We start from the raw sequence: 20,485 nt of genomic DNA on the forward strand, positions 1-20,485 counted from the left end.
CAAAGTGATCTTTTAATAACCATCTTATTTAGGAAACTATTTCCAAGTTTGCCAAATCTGCATAGAGTTTATTTAGATGGATGCTTATTATAAGGAATAAACACCTGAATGTGGATCTCTTTTTATTTATCTATTTGTAGATGACAAACATAGCGCTGCAGCTACAGTATGTGTGCTTCACTTCTCCTGCAGCTGATGATTCCACACATCGTGTGCCTACATTGCTGAATTGCAAAGAATTGTTTAGTTGGTGTTATGGAAAGAGATTTTTTTATTTACTGTTTATTGTTTGTTTTAATTATAGGTTCAAGAGCTATCATTGTATGATCTCTACCTTACAATTTAAAGAGCTTTGAGCTGACTGCTGTTATGATTTGGTGCTTTATAAATACAATACATAAAACAACCCTGCAGTGTACTCTCTGAGTACAAAAAGTATTTGTATCAGGATTGATTTTAAATGTAGTTAACTTGATCTTTATGCAGAGCAGCACATATCAAATCTGTACTTGTATACATTTAATGTTGTTTTTTTATTGATTGATTCCCCCAATGTTGCAGTTGGATAGCTTATTATATTATAATCTAGTAATGGCATATTTTAGTGGTGATTTTTTTGTTTAATATAAATAACCTAAAACTGCACATTAACAAAAAAAAGCTTAAAAACACATTTTAATAAAAGTAGAAGTAGCATGTATATGAATAAGTAAGTTACTACTGGCAGTGATCACTGTGGTTCATTTACAGAATGGAAACGAATGAAGAAAAAGGGGGAAAAATTATTATGAAGAGCTGTTATTTACAATGCCTCATTTATAATGTTGCATTTAGCTGTACTGAATTTTTCCAGCTCTAAATACCTAATTGAAATATATGCTGTTATTAGCTTAGAATTACAGTGTTTACCCTCTTCCTGATTTTCCATTTTTTTAAATGTTTGTCCTACTGAAGTCAGATCATCAAACACATGTAATAAAGATAACACAAGAAACCAAAATGTAGTTTCTAAGTAAATGCGTTTATTTTTAAGGGGAAAGAAATCCAAATGTGCATGACCCTGTCTGAAAAACTGAGATGAGCCTTTATTTCTTTTGCTCAGCAGTGATTTTCATCTTGGAACTCCATGCAGGCCATTTTTGTCTCTTTGTTATGTTGGAGTTATGAATACTGACCTTAACTGAGGCAAGTTAGGCTTGGAGTTCATTGGGTGTTGTTGCTGCACTTTTGGGGTAATTTTGGTTGGTTGTCATTTGTGCATAATGGTCACTGTGGTTCGCTGGAATCCCACAGCTTTAGAAATGGCATTATAAACATTTTGAGACTAAGAGATCTCAAATACTTGTCCTCTCATTTGTTCCTGAATTTCATTGGATCACAGCTTGATGGCTGGCTTTTGGGGATCTTTTGGTCTATTCCACTTTGTCAGGATGGTCCTATTTAAGTTTCTTGATTGAGAACAGGCGTGGCAGTAATCAGGCTGGGGTGTGGCTACAGAAATCAAACTCAGCTTTCTAAAGATGTAATACACCACATTTAATACATATTATAATGGGGAGCAATCACTTTTTCACACAGGGCCATGTAGGTTTGGATTTTTCCCCCCTTAATAATAAACACCTTTATTTAGAAACTGCATTTTATTTTTACTTGTATTATCTGCGTCTAATATTTAGATTTCTTTGATCAAAGTCCACAAAACTTTATTTATCCCCAAGGGGCAATTAAAATGGTAAATGGCCTGCATTTGTATAGCGCTTTACTCAGTCCCTAAGGACCCCAAAGCGCTTTACACTACATTCAGTCATTCACCCATTCACACACACAGTCACACACTGGCAATGGCAAGCTACATTGTAGCCACAGCTGCCCTGGGGCGCACTGACAATTAAGATACATGATACCTTGCCAACCATACATACAATACACAAACATCACATTGGGGAGACAGGTCAGGCTAGGGTAGCACTGGCCGGTCGACCACACGAGCAGCGACCCGAACCGAAACCATAGAAAATGTACAACATGAGGAAACACGAGGAGAAAAAAAGAACTCCCCCAGACTGAGCTCCAACAGGGAGATCAGTTTGAGAACAGAAAAAAACCCACCTCAGCACATAAATCATCACATCTCACAGCGTAGAAGACATAAGCTTCGAAGTCGTTTGGAGGGGGTGGGGGCTGGAGTGTAGGTATGTGTCCGTGTACATGCATGTGTGTGTGTGTTCCGTGTTCAACCGAGAGGAAGTGTCCCTTCACCCGGTTAAGCAAAAGTCAACAGTCTTCGGTTGACGCAGGTGGCCTTGAATGAGGGGAAGAACGTCACAACACAGTCCTATTATCTAAGGGAGAATTTTGTTATTCCCGTCAGCTTTTGCCTTGAGCATCCAGTTGGCGCCGGGGGGGGGCCGCATGAGATGAAGATGGTCTGAGCCAGCTCCAATCGGCCAGAACTCTGTTATTGTGGTTTCGAATTGGTAGATGTCGTTCAATGTCCTCGATCGAGAGTGTCGCCAGACACACGACGATTGATGATCTGAAACGTTTAAGTGTGACAAACATAGTAAAAAAAAAAAAAGGAGATTAGGAAAGGGGCAAACACTTTTTCACACCAATGTATAAAATTCAATAAGTGATGTGGCAAATTATATTTGACCTTTTTCTCCTTGTGCATCCTGCACATGTGCTGAATCACTGCTGATGTAGATAATGTGATACAGTGTGTTTGGACTGAAGCTGCAGCTAGCATCGGCATGTTGCTACGCTGCCAGGATGAGCCATGCTAAAGTTAGCTGGCTAATAGTTATTGTTTTTGGACAGGCTTCTGACGGCTTTAGCTGAGATCAGTGGTGTTAAGGATTGCTGTTAGGTTGTGGGGCAATTTTTTTGTGTGGTGTTAAAGCAGAACATGGTACCACATTTGGGTCTAGTTCTCTAGGCAATCAACCAATGCAGGTGAGTTTGCATGCATTCCTCAAAAAACCCCCAAAGTGCATTGCCTGATGTTGGTGATGCGATTCATAGGTAGAAGGCTAATGGCTTGAACAAAATGGGAGTGACAATCTTTTGTCGTTTATTAGTTCAGTGGCAGGAGCAAACAGCACAAACATGAACAAAAGTAGCACACATTAGTTTGAGATGCACTTCCCCATGTTTTAAAATGCAATCTATTTTTTCAGTTACTTTACATTTTAGATCAAATTCTTTTGTCTTCAAGTGTGCATGAAATATTTTCCAAGTCTTCGTAAAAGCATTCATCAGATTTTTTAAAGAGCTTTTCAACTGTAGAGGTAAAAGCATTTCATTTGTGTCTGCTTGATTTTCAGTATGTATGTGAATGAATTTCACTTGTCTGTGTGAAATGTCCAGATATATAAATGAACACATTTGATTAGTATGTGAGGAAGCCTTTTGATAACACGTGTAAAAGGTTTCACTAGTTTATGTGAAAGTGTTTCAGGTGTGAGTGCATGGTTTTCAGCATAGTGTGCGAATGAATTTAATATCTCGTGTCTATATTGGAGATCATTCAGAATAATGCCTGTAATGGTCGCACTAGTTTTTGGTGTGATACCTGTTTTGTTTTGTTGCTATTGTTATCATTATTATTTTACTTTGCCACATGTAAACATGTGCTTTTATTCTGAAGAACTGAAAAGTTGAAATTAAAGGGTGATGTCTTTTTTTGTCTAACCTTTTTCTAACCTTAACATCTAATCATCTACACATAACCAAGTGAACAGTACAGCAGCAACATGCAGCACTGGTGCAGCTGGTGATTGAATTGGAGAATGACAAGTGTCATGACCTAACATAGCAAGTGCTGAGCAGTTTTACAGCCAGTGTTTGTATAGCTATCAAAATTCAGCTTTAAAAAAAACAAAGAAACACTGACCAAAAGGACAAAACACAAGAATGGTAATGTGTCTTGTTTAAGCTCCTTAATATTTAGCAGAAATAAGATTCTGCTGGTTTGGAAGTCCAACTGCACAAAAATCATTTATTTATTTTTTAACCTTTTTCTGCAGAAATGAAGTTGCATTGAGTTTTGTACCTGCAACCCTGTAACAGAAGTAACATAAAAGGTTCATTCATGAGTCAGGTTTTCTGACTGACAAACATACTCGGCCACCTTCTCACCTAAACACACATCCAAACACATACTGGCAACAGTCTGGCTTTTTATTGTGTGCGTACATGCGGAGGCAGTGGAGTGAGAAATTGTACTCTCTTCAGGGGCTCACACAAGTCATGGGAAATATGATTTATATCAAATTTTTTGCTAAGAGATCAGGTTTCTTTTTTCCCCATTGCTTATTTTTGTGTTGTCAGCATTTGCCTGATGTGCTTTCTCCTCCATCCATTTCATTCATTCATTTATTTATTCATTTTCTCCCCCTACTCTTGGCACTTGAATACGTCATATTATGTGGATGGACCGGATGACTTAAGTACTTATTTTACTTTCAGTGACAATATATCTGTATTAAAAAGATTCAAAAAATATTTTCCATTTTTACTGAAAGAGTCTGTCTTAATGAAAGGGTTTATTGAATAGTGAATTCTGAGAACTCCTAACCTAAAGAGAACTATAGCTATATTTAAGTGGTAGAGTTAGCTTCCATATCATTTTCAATAGAGGGTAATATCCTGTGCATTTAGCACGCACTGAATCATAAGTAGACATTTAGAAGACTAATATAAGATAAGATAAGACTTTATTGATCCCACAACGGGGAAATTTTTGCGTCCTTGGTCAGGTCGTCTGGTCGTCATCATGATGTCTGTGCAGGACAAACGTGGATTGTACTTTATTATCTGAAAAGTATGATAAAAGAATGCTGGTTAAACAGATCTTATTGCCACATTAGAAAGACTGAAACAAGTTTCAAGTAATGTTCAATCTTATTTGCATGATGAATTTTATTAACAGCTTACTGGTTGAAAACTCATTTTGATACAGGAGGGAACTGCCGGTCCATAAGAGGGAAAACATACCTGTGTTATATCTGCCAGGTTGCTGTATTTAGTCATTTCATATGGTGGGCTAATTAGGTTTAAACTGTCACAGTGTTTCAGTTTGTTAAGGAGGAATTCTAGAGAATCCATTAGCTGTCAGAGTCAGATTGTGTACAAATTTCCTTTGTTGCTGATGTTTGCTTCACTGTATAATCCAGCTCATGCTACTAATTACATTTTTCCATGGGTATATTTGTCAGCAAGTGAAAAATATAGTAGTGTATTTCTTAAAGTAAAGATAATTTTGGTTGAATCTGTAGTTTTTAGTAGTATTAGTGAATTCTGACTAATAACACTTGTTACACTGGGGTGTGCCAAATGTGTGTGTTGGGGGATATCTGGGTTTATACAGTAGCTATTATATACATGGATGTTAGGTAAAATGCAATGTATGTTCTGTCATAATCAGTTGTTTTTCAGTCATATATTTTGTATTACATCACTGAATTACTCTGTGTGGAAAGCGATTTCTTACAGTACTCAATAAGTTACTTTTGCAGTAATAAGCTGGTCTAAGAGGCATTGTCACTACTCCTTTTGTTAATGGTCTAAGATCAGGCTCTGGCTGCTTGGCTGGGATCAATATGCACTCAGCTTTAAAACCACTCTGGATTTGTCACTGCTAACTTTGTGCTGGCATGCTGTCAATGCAGATATTTGCAAAGAGTCAAAGTCATATTAGCAGCACCTACAGTATACCAGACCTGGGCACAGTTTGCACTTTACAAAAGTTGCAGACTCAACTTTTTAAAAGTTACCGACTTCCCTAACAATTTCCTCATCCCTTCTGAAGTCAGCTAACTGTAGAATGAGGATAAAAGGGTAATGTCAGGAACTGCATTTCTTTTTTCTTTTTTTCCTTCATTTGCCATTTCCAGTTGAGCTGTGGCTAGGGTTGGAAGAGTAATGTATTACATATACAGTTCCAATCAAAAGTTTAAGACCACTTGAAAAATGGCGAAAAATCCTATTTGCATGGTTGGATCTTAACAAGGTTCCAAGTAGAGCTTCAACATGCAACAAGAAGAAATAGGAGACTAAACATTTTTTTCAGCATGCAATTTATTGAACACAACACTTAAACTAAAACAGGCTGTTTTTACTCAACAGTTTGATTCTCAGTTGGCTGAAATTCTGCAAAGAGAAACTCCAGACCTCATCACGCGTAAATCAGTACTAGCCACATTACTTTGAACTGCATTATCAAATAGATTAGCTATGTGCTGTACTGACAAATGTTAGGTAGACTTCATTGAATTACTTTCAGTGTTTCGTGGCTGTGAAATTTACATAATTTTATTGAGAACATGAAGTGAAAACTGATTAATGCACATTTGTAAATTAATTTTTAGATGTTTTTACACTGGAAGGTCACCTGTCCTAGAGTGGCCCATATGCTGTGAAGTGATTGCTCTTATACCACCCATCCATTTTCTTCTCTTTATCCTATCCATGGTGATGCAGGGGTCATCCCAGATCAGTTTATTAACGCAGAGAAATTCATGCCTACAGTCAATTTACCCATTATCCTGAGATGCATACCCTTGGACCAGGGGAGGAAGCTAGGGTACAAACAAATAGAACCTATGCAGGGATGTGGTGAATATGTAACCTCCACCCCTTTGGATTTGAATCCAGGATCTTTTTGATGTTGCCGCTGTGCTAACCACCCCACCATCATGATTCATCTTTGATTTAAGAAAAAAATCTGCATGACTTCATTGGAACCATGATATCTTTTCAGGATTGCAGTCCAATCATTTTTAACAAAGTAATCAGAAGTGGAACCTCTAAATTTTGCAGACTTAAAAGCAAAAGTAGCACAAAACCTAAAGGCAATGAATCTGATCACAACAGTTAAACTAATCAATATCAAACTATATGATCAAGTAAATGGACTCTTACATTGTTTTGGGCCAAGAAAAAGGTTTGTGAAGACTAAGGATTTAATATGAAGATGATGTCAAATGTAACTTGCTTTCACATGGTGTGGGGTTTTCTTTTGGAAAAAAAAAAAAAGTTCTACCAACTAATTATTGAATATTTGTCAGTAATGTGTTAAGAGAAATCAAAATAGTGCTAAAACTGCAGGATACAGCCACTGATTCCAGAGTACTTTTGGATGTTTAACACATTTATTCGCTCCAAAACAGGCCTTATTGCCCCAGTCGGAAGTAGGAAAGTAGGATGTACAATCACGAGCTGGAAATGCTGTGTAATTGTCAAATGGAACAAACTTATTTTTATTTTGTGCTCACATTTTACTCGAAACCAAACTCATTAGAATTTAAATTGTATTTAACTTGTCTCACTGAGCAGTACCTCAGCTGAAATTTGAGTTCGTGCATACGGTTTTGTGGACAAATGGCTGGACTAGATTCTAGTCTCGGCACTCATCAGAACATGCAGAGCAGAGGATTTGTCTGTGCCGGGCCTGCTCTGTTGGAAGCAGGGTGGCTTTTTCTGCTGAGGGGATTACAGTAGTTTCATGTTTGTTTAATCAAAGGAAAGAAATAATGGTGCAAAATTGACTTTGTTATACTGTGAGATCTTAAATAATTGAACTTAATTCTAGCATCAAGTGGCAGCCAAAGAGGTTGCGCTACGTCTCTGTTCAAGTGTCTTAATTCAGCCTTTAATTAGGCCTTTGAGATTACAGTTAGACAGCGGGGGCTGAGAGGGCTTTTCTTCTTCTTCTGTGTTGAACCTTGTGTGTGAAGCTCTCAGATGATTGCAGTGTTCAGTACCAGCCTCCAAACCAAAACAGTACTTTTCTGTCTGTTTTTCTCCCTCTGTCCCCTGTTCTTATTCTTTAAGAGCCACTGGCAAAATCAGTGCGACTAGACGAATACATGTTTCTCCTGGCTGTGCCCTTTGTGCGCCTTTGTTGGCTGCCAACTAAATCAATATTGTATGAACAGCAGGGTGACCTGAGCCTGTGCTAACACACCTGTGATTTGTCTATTATCTCAAGTCTAAAAGCCACTTCTTGTCAAGATTCTGTTATCTTCCAAAGCCGCGCAGTTCAGTGTGCATCTCCGAAAAGGTTTTCTATTTTTCTGACGGGTCAATTTAATTTAAAGTAATAGATTGAAATTGTATTTTGTTATTGTTTCTGTCTCACCAGTCGGCATCTGTTTTTTTTTTTTTTTTTTTTTTTTAGTCACAGAATGTCAGTTCAACTTTCAGCCTTCTGACATTTAAGCTCCCCTTGTTTTTGTGCCGTAGCAATGTTTATGTGTGCTACTTTGCTTTTGCTCCGTGTAAGCAATCGAATCGAGCGCTCTTTCCAGGCAGAAGAGGAGAGGGAGGACTAGAAGAGGTTGCTTTCCTCTCATTATCTGTGTCTTGCCTTTACCTTGACCTGAGCTCACCACTGTTTTTATTACAGGCTCTGTCTCTGAGCCAATTGGGAAGAATAAGAACAAAGCACAAAGTCAATTCAGCTGGAGTGGGACACAGTAACGAGTGGCTGTGTGTGAATGTGAACACACACACACATACACACTGAACTACAAGGGTGCAGAGAACGTTCTTGTTTGTCACTACCTTTAGGAGCTGCATGCAGAAGTGATTTAGTGTTTAAATTACAGGCTTGGCTCCATGTGAATTATCTGGCGACATCATGCTTTTATACAAGAAAGTAATTAAAAAGATTAAACTCACATTTCTGTGGCTCGAATCAAAAGTAGACTAACTACAACAGATAGCTGGCAAAAGTCAAATTTTACCATCCACACTGTTACCACAGGGCTCTATCCAGTTTTAAAGTTGTTTTTTTTTTTTTTTTACATCTTGTCATTGCCAAAAGTTTTGAGAATGACCCAAGTTTTGATTATCACAGTTTTGCTGCTTTAGTTTTTGTGATGCCAATTTGCGTATACTCCAGAATCTCAAGAAGAAACAAACAAACAAAAAAATTTTATACTGCAGTTCAGCACTGCAACATAAACACCTGTTAGCATCATTTCAGGGATCCTCTCATTTACACAGGTGCTAGTGGACAAGGCTGGAGATCACTCTGTCATGTTGGTTGAGTCTGAATAGCAGACAGGATCCTTTAAAAGGAGAGTGGTGGTTGAAATCATTGTTATTTTTCTCTGTTCACCATGGTTATGTGCAAAAAAACTTCATAACTTTGCATAAAAAGGGCTTGTCCAGAAAGGCTGTTGCTGCCAGTAACACTGCACTCAAATCGACAATTTACCGAATTATTGAGAAAGAGAGAGGTTAAATTGTTGTGAAGAAGGCTTTGGGGCACCCAAAAATGTCCAGAAAGTGCCAGGACTGTCCCTTCTGATTCGATTATAGGATCATGGCATCACCAGTGCAGAGCTTGCTTTGGCATGGAAGCAGGCAGGTGAGGGTTGGCACTTTGCAAGTTTGATTCAGACTCAATGGGCCAAACCAGACACTTGCTTCAGGCCACAGTGGGTGTTACGTTCCCCTAAAAAGGTCCAGGGGATTAGGGAAAGTAACAAAAGATGTCCAGGTTGGAAAAAGACAAGGAGGCAAAATGGTTAAATTAACAGGTTTTATTAATGTTTCTATTAGTAACTAAACTAAAAGAGACGGACAAGCCGCTATCACCTTTTAAAGAAAGAAAACACCAAAACTCAGGTGTTGGTTGATAAACTGAAAATAAGTCAAAAAGGGTTAGTACCAAAACACACTCCTCTCCACAGAGCAGGAGCAATCAATCACCACACACACAGCTCACTAGCTGCAACACAACATGGCTCTCTGGCACTAGAGCTCACCTTTCTCTGGCCTTAAGTATCCCTAATTGCTAATGGGGAGTGAGCAAGTAACAGTGGGCACATCCACTGTAGACTGCAGTTTGGTCTCTTGGTTTCTCAGTGATGATCCTTGACATGAAGGTCAGTGTGACAGACGATGATATGTTTTCTCTGTGCAGGTTTGAAACCATGCGGTGAAATCACAGATGCGCATGCGCAAGTGGTCAGAACAGGACCTCTAGGAAATGATCTAAAAATAACAACAGCAGTGCTGAAAGCAGTGCAACAATGCCCAAGATGACCTTGAAGTTGATAGCAACTTAATTTGCATTAGGAAGTGGGATTGGTCTTCATATGGACATTTGACTTTGACATGGACAGTGCTACACCTGTCAACACAAATGGTACATTACACTATTGTTCTTACATTTGTAACACACACTTTCATATTTGTTGGTTGAGACATTTTAGTTATCCATAACTGAAATGACTTTGAGAAGCTAATGGGTTTCTAAGAAATGCACATTGAAAGAGTCCTTGGCTGAGGCAGTCTTTCCTCGTGTTCATACTTCTGCTGTGAATAAATCTCCTGTAATGTACTGCAAGATGGAAAAAATGTCTGTCTTCATTCTGTGTAAAAATGTGTAAAGGGGTTGAGCTGAAAAGCTGAAAGAATAAGGATTCTACAATCAGCTGAACAAATTATTTTATTTCTGCTCTTCTGCTAGTTTGAGTTACAGGATTAAACATCCCACAGAATGAGGACATCATTTACATTTCTTTCTTTAACTTTGAACAACATGGGGAACAAGAAGATTCTGCGTCCTTTTAAAGTCCTGATAATTTTAACAGTGATCTTCTCATTGCATGGATACAATCCTGACCAAACACTTTCTTTGCAACTGTTGGGAAATGTGTTGTGTTTGAGTGAGAGTTCTCTTTGAAGAATGCATTAGCTTAAGCTCACTTTTGTCCAAGAAGAGGGAAACAAAAGAAATTAGTTAAACAAGAGATATCAGTTCAATCAGAAACTAAACAACTGTTATGATTGGGAATGATGGGAATGATTCAGAACTGCAAGATGCCTTGATTCTCTTCCAAAGAGATGAGTGATTTGTCCTTTCCTGTGTTTTATTTTTTCATTGCCATTTCTCTGCTTTCTTATCCATTTTAGCTGCCTTCTTGCTTCCTCCCCACACTGTTTTCTTTCTGCCTCTATCCCTCCTACAACTCACTTTGTCTGCATACATTTACTCATCTGGAACATTGTGAACGACAATGATTGAGGATTACTGTGTTTATATACAGTATGCATGTCTCAGTGCTGTGTGCTGAGCAGGTCCATTGCAGTAGATGAAGATTAATGTCTTGTTTGAAGGGCACCTCAGCATTATTTCCACAAGTTGTCATCAAGAAATTGCTGGTTTTCTGTTATGTCTCTTTGAAATCAAGAAACTTGACACATCTTTGCTTCTTCTCTTTCTCTTTTTGTCTTTACAGCATGCAAGTGTAACAGCCATGCCAACGTTTGCCACGTCAACACAGGAAAGTGCTTCTGTACCACCAAGGGCGTCAAGGGAGACCAGTGTCAGCTGTGAGTGTGCCAACCCCGATCTAACTTGTCTTGAATTATTAGACGACCCGATCAAATAAAACTTATTTAATCAGTCACTTTAATACTTTAATATATGATATATGTATACTGACAACAAGAAGCGGACTGGAGAGAACACTCAGTGATGTTTCAATGTGCAAAGACGCTTCATCGTGACACTGAATCCATTTCAGGATTGCAAATTTGCTGATTAATGCATAAGTTTTGGATTACGCTGAAATTAGGTTGATTCAGGATTTGATATTTTGGGTGATTGGAAAGCTAGAATAGTGTTTAAAGAGTGCATGTGTTGTGTATGCATGCTTTCCCTTGACTGCCAGACTGCACCGCTGCAGTACTACAATATCCTAAATGGCTTGGCGGACCAATGCGCCGCGGAGACAGACTGAAAACTGCTGCATCAATAAATCTAGCAGGCGAGGGTAGAAAGCAGAGCTGGTGACTGCCATGTACAACATGCAGCATGATGAGACAAGACAACCCCGGCTGGGACAGATTTCTTTCCCTTATTCTTAAGCTATGATAGCATACCTCAGATTATTTGAGTCCATCTAAGTGAGTGTGTTTGATAATTTGCCACCAGTTATATATTTAATAATCAGGTATAGATTCTCTGCCCAGTCTTTTCAATTACTTCACTCAAAACATCAGTATGTTAACTCATTTTATTAGAGCTGCGGCAATTTGTTTTTGATTTTCAGAACAAATAACCATCTAGAGAAATGATTTGCAACATGAGTTTTTATGATTGGTGTTAAACATGGTTTATATAATGATATTTCCTCCTCATTATTTCTCCTCCATGCTCTTGCAGCTGTTGCCTTTACCTTTTCTTCCCTCACTGTATGCATGAAGCTTACAGCTATATGTGGAGGAAGAGGGTGTCACATTAGTTATTGGTGTTATCTTCCATATTTCTTTCGACATTTACACTAATGTTTGCATCTAGTGTCAGTACTTAAACAGTCTCAGTCCTTTAAACAGTTAAAACTAGAAAGTAACTCTAGCACATGGGTCCTGATCATCTTGAGTCATACCTACTGCATGTGACATTTTGACCCTGATTTAGACTTTGACCCTCACCACTGACGGCCTTTTGCCAACCTCTCCATGACCTTTAAGTAATCCTGAACCGTAGCTCTGCTCCTGACATGAACGTGACTTTGTCTGAGGGCAAAGCACCTGCCCCCTCACACTACCAGAGACTCTCCACATGTTTTCTGTCAACTTTAATCAGTGTTTTCCTGCTGTCAGCGTGTAGAACATTTTGTACTCATATGCAGTCCTCCCCATGTGAGCTTGGAAACTTAACCTAGAGAGACAGATTTTTGCCAATATTTCCCAACTGCATTTTGTCTTCAAACGTGTTTCTGTTGAATTGTGTTGTTTTTGTTGGACCTGCAGAGCTAAATAAATTTTATAATACTTTTGAAGGCCAGGATCATTTTTTACAACACAAACTTTGATATTTTCTGATAAACAGTGAAGAGGTTTGTGTTCCTATTTCAAACAACAGCACCAGGGTTGCAAAATGAAGCAAATGCTGAACTCTTGAAAACAGTCCCTTAACTGTCTGTGAGGGTGGCTGTTTCAAAACACTGACAGTATAAAAGGTGGATGTAGCCACTTTGGCATCATCTACTGTGTTACAAAGTCCCCTTTAAAGGCTTGGAGATGTGTGTTTTAAACATTGCCATTGTGATGTTGTGAAACTCGATGTCACAAGTGGTGTCTTGTCAATTACAAGTTGCTAGCCAATGAGCATTCCCTGTAAAATTCTTCTTTCTGATTCTTAAATTTAAAATGTACAAAATGCTCAACAATGGCTATGAAAAAGGAATAAAGGACGTTTGCTTGAGTCATGTTCGAGTTCTCGTCACTTTTAAAACCTGTAAACTGCATCCATCTGTTTATAGTGTATATGCTCCAAAAGGAAGTTAAAGCACCACATATGCTCCCATTTTCAGATGGGGATCTTTACAGCACAAGCAAAAGACATGTTTTTGTATCAAGACCTCAGTAAATATTCACTACACATTGTCTGGGCTTTGGCTACTCAGACAGTCGGGTGTCTGTAGCTGCCATCCCTCATCTAATGAGAGTATCTCAGCTGGAGCTCTCTCTCTAGTGTTTATGCCTTTGTGAACACAAATATTTCTATATCATAAATAAAAACAAAAGTAAACAAGTAAAAATAAGGCTTAAAATGGTCTCAGACAAGACTCAGACTCTAGCTTCGCTGGTGCTTAAATATGGAACTGCTTGCTTATGCTGTCAGGTAGTACAGTAGGACCAAATGACTTGTGTTAATTTAGTTGGAGGGAAGTCTAAACAGGAGAAACCACAGCTACAGTAGCTGGTTAGCAGTGAGTGAACTTTGAAAATAAGAGTGAGGGGTTTATCCACTAGTAAGTCATTGGCATCATTGTCTCAGATGGAATAAAAAGTAAAAAGAAAATAAATAAATCACCAAATTTCCATGTGCAACCTGCCCAAGCTAAGACTCTGTGGGAAACCCTGATCATCACTCAGCTACATCACGTCTACCACTATTAATAGAAACAGCTATTAAATATGCGTTAGCTCTACTTGTGATCATCAGTAGTTTAATTAGGACAAAAAAACTAACTCAAGACAATGGCGGGTCACTCTGATTATCATGTTAATGGCACATTTGGAACAAAACTCAGCTGCAGTTAAGCGGACTAAATAAACGCTGAATTGGAATCGGCCATACGTCCTAAGTACACCTGCTCATTTGGCATTTGTGCTTGTTTTTCCGTGTAACGTTTCTTTTCAGTGCACACGGATATTTCATTATTCTGTTGGAAACTCCACAGAGGGCTGAAAGCAGAAAAGGTTCACTTGTGTGTGTTTACTTGTGCATCACTAAGCCACCGTGCTGCTGTCGCTTTCACCTTTGATTTGCCCTGACGCCGCATCTCTCTTTCTCTCTCTCTCTGTAAATGTGTCTCCGTCACAGCGGTGGGTGTTTTGGTTGAGTCACTCCAAAATGGTGTGCCAAGCAGAGGGCCATTTGTTTGTTGTTTTGATTATGAACAAGCAATTTCCCCCCGGGGGTGTGGATGGCGAGCACCCTTGGGTTGCAGCAGGTGCGTGGATGCATATTTGTCTGTGTGAGAGAGTGCATTCATAAATGCAGAGAATCAGAGAGACGTTGGGACTTCTTTTTGTCTTTTGTGTCTGTACATTTGTACAGCTCTATGCTCATCAAGATATTGTCACTTTGTCTCGGCTTAGAGTGTCTTTTATATTTTTTTCACTTTATTTACTTCGCAATCATTTTGCATCCAACATTAACATAATCAGGTCAGGACACACACCAATACAAGATCTTCACTGACACATTAATACAGATTCAAATTCCAAATAACAATAATTTTAAACTTCAGTTTAAAAAGTTGCATGCATTAGTTGTACATTTTAGATAATTCCAGCAATCTTTGATTAATGATTATTTGTGCACACTTGTGCAAAAGAATATGTAATCAGCCATAACTTGAACTCTAAATCAGATAAAGCTACATAGCAACAGGTACCTAGTTTATCAAGAGCATGAGAGTGTTAGCTTGGACATGGAAATGGAGACTTTCCATTTTCAACACTAACACTGAGTGTGCGTTGTCATAGCACTACATAGTCCTATTACACAGTCATAGTCATACTGATTACGATTTCTGTCAGAGCATATCTACACAACCTCAAAACAACACAACTGTGGGAGGGACCATGTTGAGGGTGTCGCTCAGTAACAGGTTAATTATTCACCTGTTTGAATTTCAATGAAGTAGAGTTTCAATAAAATGACCAAATTTGTATAAGAAGAAAAGAAACTGTTTATAAACTCCAGCAATTTGAAAGTCTCAATGGATCAATTGGTATTGATTTAAAAATTTCCAAGCAGTATGTACTTCCACAATAAATGATATTCATGCTGTAAAGTAGTTGGTTTTTGTTACAGTTTTAATGTAAATTTATACATAACCTTTTAAAAATCAAACCATTGTGTGTGTCAGCACTTTTAATGTGCAGTCTATTGAACAGTCCATAATTTCTTCTTTCTTGTCGTGTTGTTTGATTCTTTGATCATTTTGATTTGGCTTTAATTGGCCTTCTCTACTGGGCTCCTTTCATTGACAGCCTATTTGCATGTTTTACTATTCCCAAGTTCAGACTTTCCCAAAGTGTGGGGCCCGCCCCCTAGGGGGGGCGCAGAGCCGTTGCAGGGGGGGGCGCGGTATGAAAAGGGGGGAAAAAAACCAAAACGCTGGGACACTGCCAGCACGGGGCGCCCACACAAACGCAAAGCAGGAGATGAAGCATCGCTGAATATGTTTCCAAACCAACTTCATTCTAAGACAAAGACTAGAAAATATGGTGAAGCATATCTGCCCTTTGGCTTCACCTGCACAAGTGCCAAGGTAGGTCTCCCCTGCAGGATTAGTTTTCCCTGCATCGGGAGCAGTGCTGGGCTGTTCAAATCACGGACAAACAGAATCCCACATTCTTGATTTTTAGTTCACAAACAATAGTTGTAATGACTAACTACTCCTGACATTTTGGAGATGTTAGCTCTTTATACAGTAAAGTTACAGCTGGATACAAATAACATCAGGCTGATCCTGCCCCGGTTCAAATCCCCGACAAACAGTATCCCACAGTTGTTTGTTTTTAAACCCATTTTGCACAGAGAGACATTTTTTGAAAAATGTATTGACAGCAATGTTGAATATTATTACACAGGAAAAAAACAACTACACCTAAAATAATCACACCGTGACGCCTCTGCCTTTGTAAATGGAGGGACAGTAACTGCGTGTGTGTATGTAAGCGTGTAAAACCTGAAGATAGTCAGATTAACAGTATTTCGTCTCTATCTGCCATTCTGCAATTCATCTCATGTAAATGTAACCCAACCAGTGCAGGGGCCTCACTACACCCCGGACTCTGCGTTGTGTAAGTTTGTGTTGGATTGGGGTGCACAGTAGAGAGACCAGTCGGACACAGGCGTTCAATTTGTGGCTCGGACCGCGCCGTTTATTCAGATGCTGGGGCAAACACCACTCCAACTCTGCTGCTGGCCCTTTGCAAATCACAGTAAACACTGCGTGATTATCAACACATAGTGAAAGCCAACAACAAATGTATAAAAAACACATCAAGCAAAAATAATCATGTTTTTACGAAATTCCTCGGTGTCAGGAATGAGAATGACACAAAACTAACATAGCAGGATTACCAGCAAACTGTAGCTGAAAAGCTAATGCTTCATCTTGCATTACTTTGCCCGAATGGGTGCTCTGCTAACTAGCGGGAATGTAGCCCGAAATTGCGGCAGATATTACCGAATGAAACATGCCTCCGCACCCTGTCTGAAAAGTCCACAATACTTTCCACCAGAGATGCCTTGGCCAGATGCGTGTGGGGCTTGATAGTAATAGCATGCTGGGAGAGGTTCATCACTCTTACCGGGGCACATCCTTTCTTTACATCAGCAAGAACTCTGGCGACCAGGATGTCTTGGCTGAGCCGCAGGGAGGGGTGGCCTTCAATTAGGGCTGTATAAGTCTTTCTTTGTGGTCCAGCTTTTATTTTGCACATTAAATCCATCTCTTTCCCTGCTTGAATGTGTACCTTACGACCAGTGTAAACAACAGGGCCCACTGTGTCATCCATATCACACTGTTCAGTGCTCCCAATCTCTAGCAGGGAGGTGTACCACTCCGGATGAGTCTCCTTGACCTGGAGAAGGAACTGCTGGCCGTAGGTTGCCTGGAGGTGACTTCTGGAGGCACGGAGGACATTAGTTCCCACAAGCAGAGGAACAGAGGAGCGGTACTCTGTTAGTGACAACAAAAGCAGGCACACCCTTAAACTCTCTCCCCAACAATTTCAGGTTGATGCGTAGCACACCATGGTAGGTGACACTCTGGCCCCCTGCACCTTCTATGGGTATCTTAGAAGGCTGTAGCTTTTGTTTATGGAGGGTGGGGTGGCTGCGCCAGTACTGATGCGTAATACTGGTTATCTGAGAGCCAGAGTCGATGAGTGCCCTGCACTTCATTCCGTTGACTTCCACCTCCCCCTCATTCCTGGGACCAACTAGGGGAGTGCTCTCTCCTCCGTCACCTTTGTTCACCTGCAGTGTGGGGACTTGCTGCTCGCCCATGGTTGCCCTGGCGACCATGGGCTTTATCTGTTTAAAGGCTGAGCTAAGTGTTTCCCTCCATGGGGGTCACAGGCTGAGGATCGTGTGCCCATGTCTGATCAGGCCCTGGGAACACTGCTCTGCAAACCCGGGCTATATGTCCTTGCTTCCCACACCGGTAGCATGTGACCACTGACATTGGGGTTGTAGCCCCAGGAGGTGGTCGGACTCTCAGTGGAGTGGCAGAGGATGGAGTATCAATTCTCGATTCAAAGTGGGTCAACTTGGCCATCTGCTCCTCCTGGCTCAATGCTAATTTCTTGACCATCTCTGCAAGCTCTGACCACTCTGAGGAATGTTTAGCCTTTTCTGCCTTCACATTCACACTACACTCTGATGCCACTTGTACCTGGGCATAAATTTTCTTTGACTTGTTTTGAGGCTGGAATCTCTTTGTTTCTTTTGCTAAATTTCGGAGCTCAGCCTGCAGCTCACGGAAACTCAAAAGCCGGGGCTTCATTGGCGAGATCCTCGCATACACATCCTCATCAATAATCCCCCGTATGAACTGCCGGGTGAGTTTACTGTCACGGTCAGGGAAAGGCTTGCCTCCTCTTTGGTTTTCTTCCACGGCTCGCAGTGTTGCCTCCAGTGCTATAGCATATGAACAGGCAGACTCCCCAGACCTCTCAACACGCTCATAGAAGTCCGCTAGTATATCTGAGGAGCTCTGTGTGTCGCCGTACTCTGCTCTCAGTTCTTCGAATGCCCTTTCAGGTGTTTGGTCATGGAGCGGTAGATTCAGGACCAGCTTTCGGGCTTCACCAGTTAGGTGACGCACCACCGTGGAAAAGCGGAGGTGAATGGGGAGCTCTATTGCCTCAAGAAGATACTGCATGTCACGAATGCAGTCCTCTACAAGCACCTTGCTGTCAGCACTGCCAGTGAAGGCTTGGACATTTTTCACTTGATGAGTCTGTATAAAACCACTGTAGGCAGCTAGTGGGGGGTTAGAGTTGGCTGCAGCCCCGCCAGGAGCACTTAAAGAGGTATGCACCTGCTGGGGGGGTATACCAGGGTGTCCACTAACTTGGGGGTCTGAAGCAGAGGTTGGTACGTGCATTGAGGCATGGGTGCTGGGTGGGGCTATAAAACCTCCATGGGTCATATTCACGATAGGGGGCATGACAGTGTTGGCGCTTATAGCAGATGAGTGGAGGGGAGCTCGAGAGTCATGGACAGCAGCTAGTGGTATGTGGGGCAAACAGGGGGTCAGCCCATGCTTTGAACTTTCAAGGGTCTGCTCGGCTGCAGAGGGATTATTCATTATGCCCACTCCCTGCACTGTTAGGGGGCTTGGCATGGCGGCTTGGGGGGCAGGTGTGGAATACAGATGGCTGGTGTATGCTTGGGAGCTGAATGGAACGGTCATTGTTGGGTAAGGAGTGTTAAGTGATTGGTTCAGGGTGGGCTGCTGGGTACTTTGCACCGCTGGGTAGTTGGGATATGAGGCAACATGGGGTGCCGGTGTAGCAGTGGGCCCATGGACACTGGCCTGAGGGGAAAAAGCAGGGGGCATAGTTATCTGTACATCTGGCTGAAACACTGGAGGGGCTGTAGTTAGAGGGCTGTGGTTGGACTGGCTTGTCTGATTGGCTGGCACTGAACTTGGGCGAATTTCAGATAGGTGTGAGGGCACCTGCATTTGGCCTCCATAGGCTGGCAGTGGTGGGGCATGAGCTGGAGCCACGCCAAGATCAGTCTGGGGTGAAAGCATGGTTGGTGGTGGGGTCTGTTGTGTGCCCAGCCCAGAGTCGGTGAGGTCCCTGATTGGGGTGTGATACTGTAACCACTGGCCAGTGAAGCTGGGGAACTGGGCGACCAGCTTCGACTTCACTGATGACTGTTGGTCCACTGTACTGGCGCTAGCTGTTGCCCCTTCATTCAAAAGGTGAGGCTGTGCCCTCTTTGGAGTGTCTGCATAGTCTCTCATCATTTTCACTGTCCTGTATCTCTAATTTAGCTGCACCAGAAAATGTGTGTGGGTTACTTGTAGTATGCTCGACTGTGAGTAAGTACAATCTATTTCTAGTAAAATAGAACACAACAAAGATGTATGACAACTATCATCTCATAACGCAAAAAAGACTTCACAAAAAAAACAGCATTAAACTCAGAGTGCAGTTAAACAACTATCTTCGGCACAGAGGTTGTGAATGACACAAATCAGCAGCAATTGCTTAACCGTATTCAATGATTATCATTATAGACAGGGAACATCATTTAACATTCTTGCTACAATTCAAGTCTGAGTCAAGAATCAACTTTTGGAGACTGTGTATTTTTTTTATTCTAGATTATTAGCAACAATCCTTCCCCTTTTTACAAATATAATAATATAACTTCTTTTTTTTTAATATATGAAAGTAGTATTCCTGTTTTGAATAGAGGAGATGAAGCAGGAAAGTCCTCCACAAGAGATGTTTCTGTGCATATGCTGCTGGTGACAAACTTTTTAGAAGAAACAACGTTCAAAATCTGAGCTCATACCACCAAATGCAGCCTACAAGTAGAGACAGCTACTTCAAAGCCATCCTATCTATGATTGGGGTTGCACTTGAATTTGTCCCAAAAGACGATATTCCTGCACTGCAAAAAGATCCAGAGCAACAGAATATATGTTTTGAAAATACTATTTTTATAGGTGCCCCCTTTTTTTGATCAACAATTAGATTAATGACTAATTTAATTGCATGATTTCTGGTCGTAACTAACTCGGAACTGCACCCAGAATGACAACACTGCTAATTAAAATGGATCCAAACTCACTCACAAAACCATAAAATCTGTTTGCATGTGTGTTTTTTCAAAAACATACATGTAAAGATGACCATTTTTTTTTCCCACTTTGCTGCAGAAATGTTCTGCTTGAATTCAAAATAC

The 20,485-nt window shown here is 40.5% G+C and overlaps 1 protein-coding gene across 3 annotated transcripts in view; it reads left to right on the forward strand.

The window, feature by feature from the left end:
• Positions 1-20,485, forward strand: part of atrnl1a (attractin-like 1a) — a 308,853-nt gene that overhangs the window by 114,412 nt on the left and 173,956 nt on the right. For all 3 annotated transcript variants that reach the window (XM_084948292.1, XM_084948294.1, XM_084948293.1), the window contains one exon: positions 11,259-11,352. In XM_084948292.1, the coding sequence (XP_084804418.1) occupies positions 11,259-11,352 (94 nt within the window). The remainder of the gene's footprint in view (positions 1-11,258; positions 11,353-20,485) is intronic.

The sequence above is a fragment of the Perissodus microlepis genome, chromosome 13 (assembly GCF_051167445.1).
Source record: "Perissodus microlepis isolate ML-2025 ecotype Zambia chromosome 13, ASM5116744v1, whole genome shotgun sequence".
In the NCBI taxonomy this organism is placed as follows: Eukaryota; Metazoa; Chordata; class Actinopteri; order Cichliformes; family Cichlidae; genus Perissodus; species Perissodus microlepis.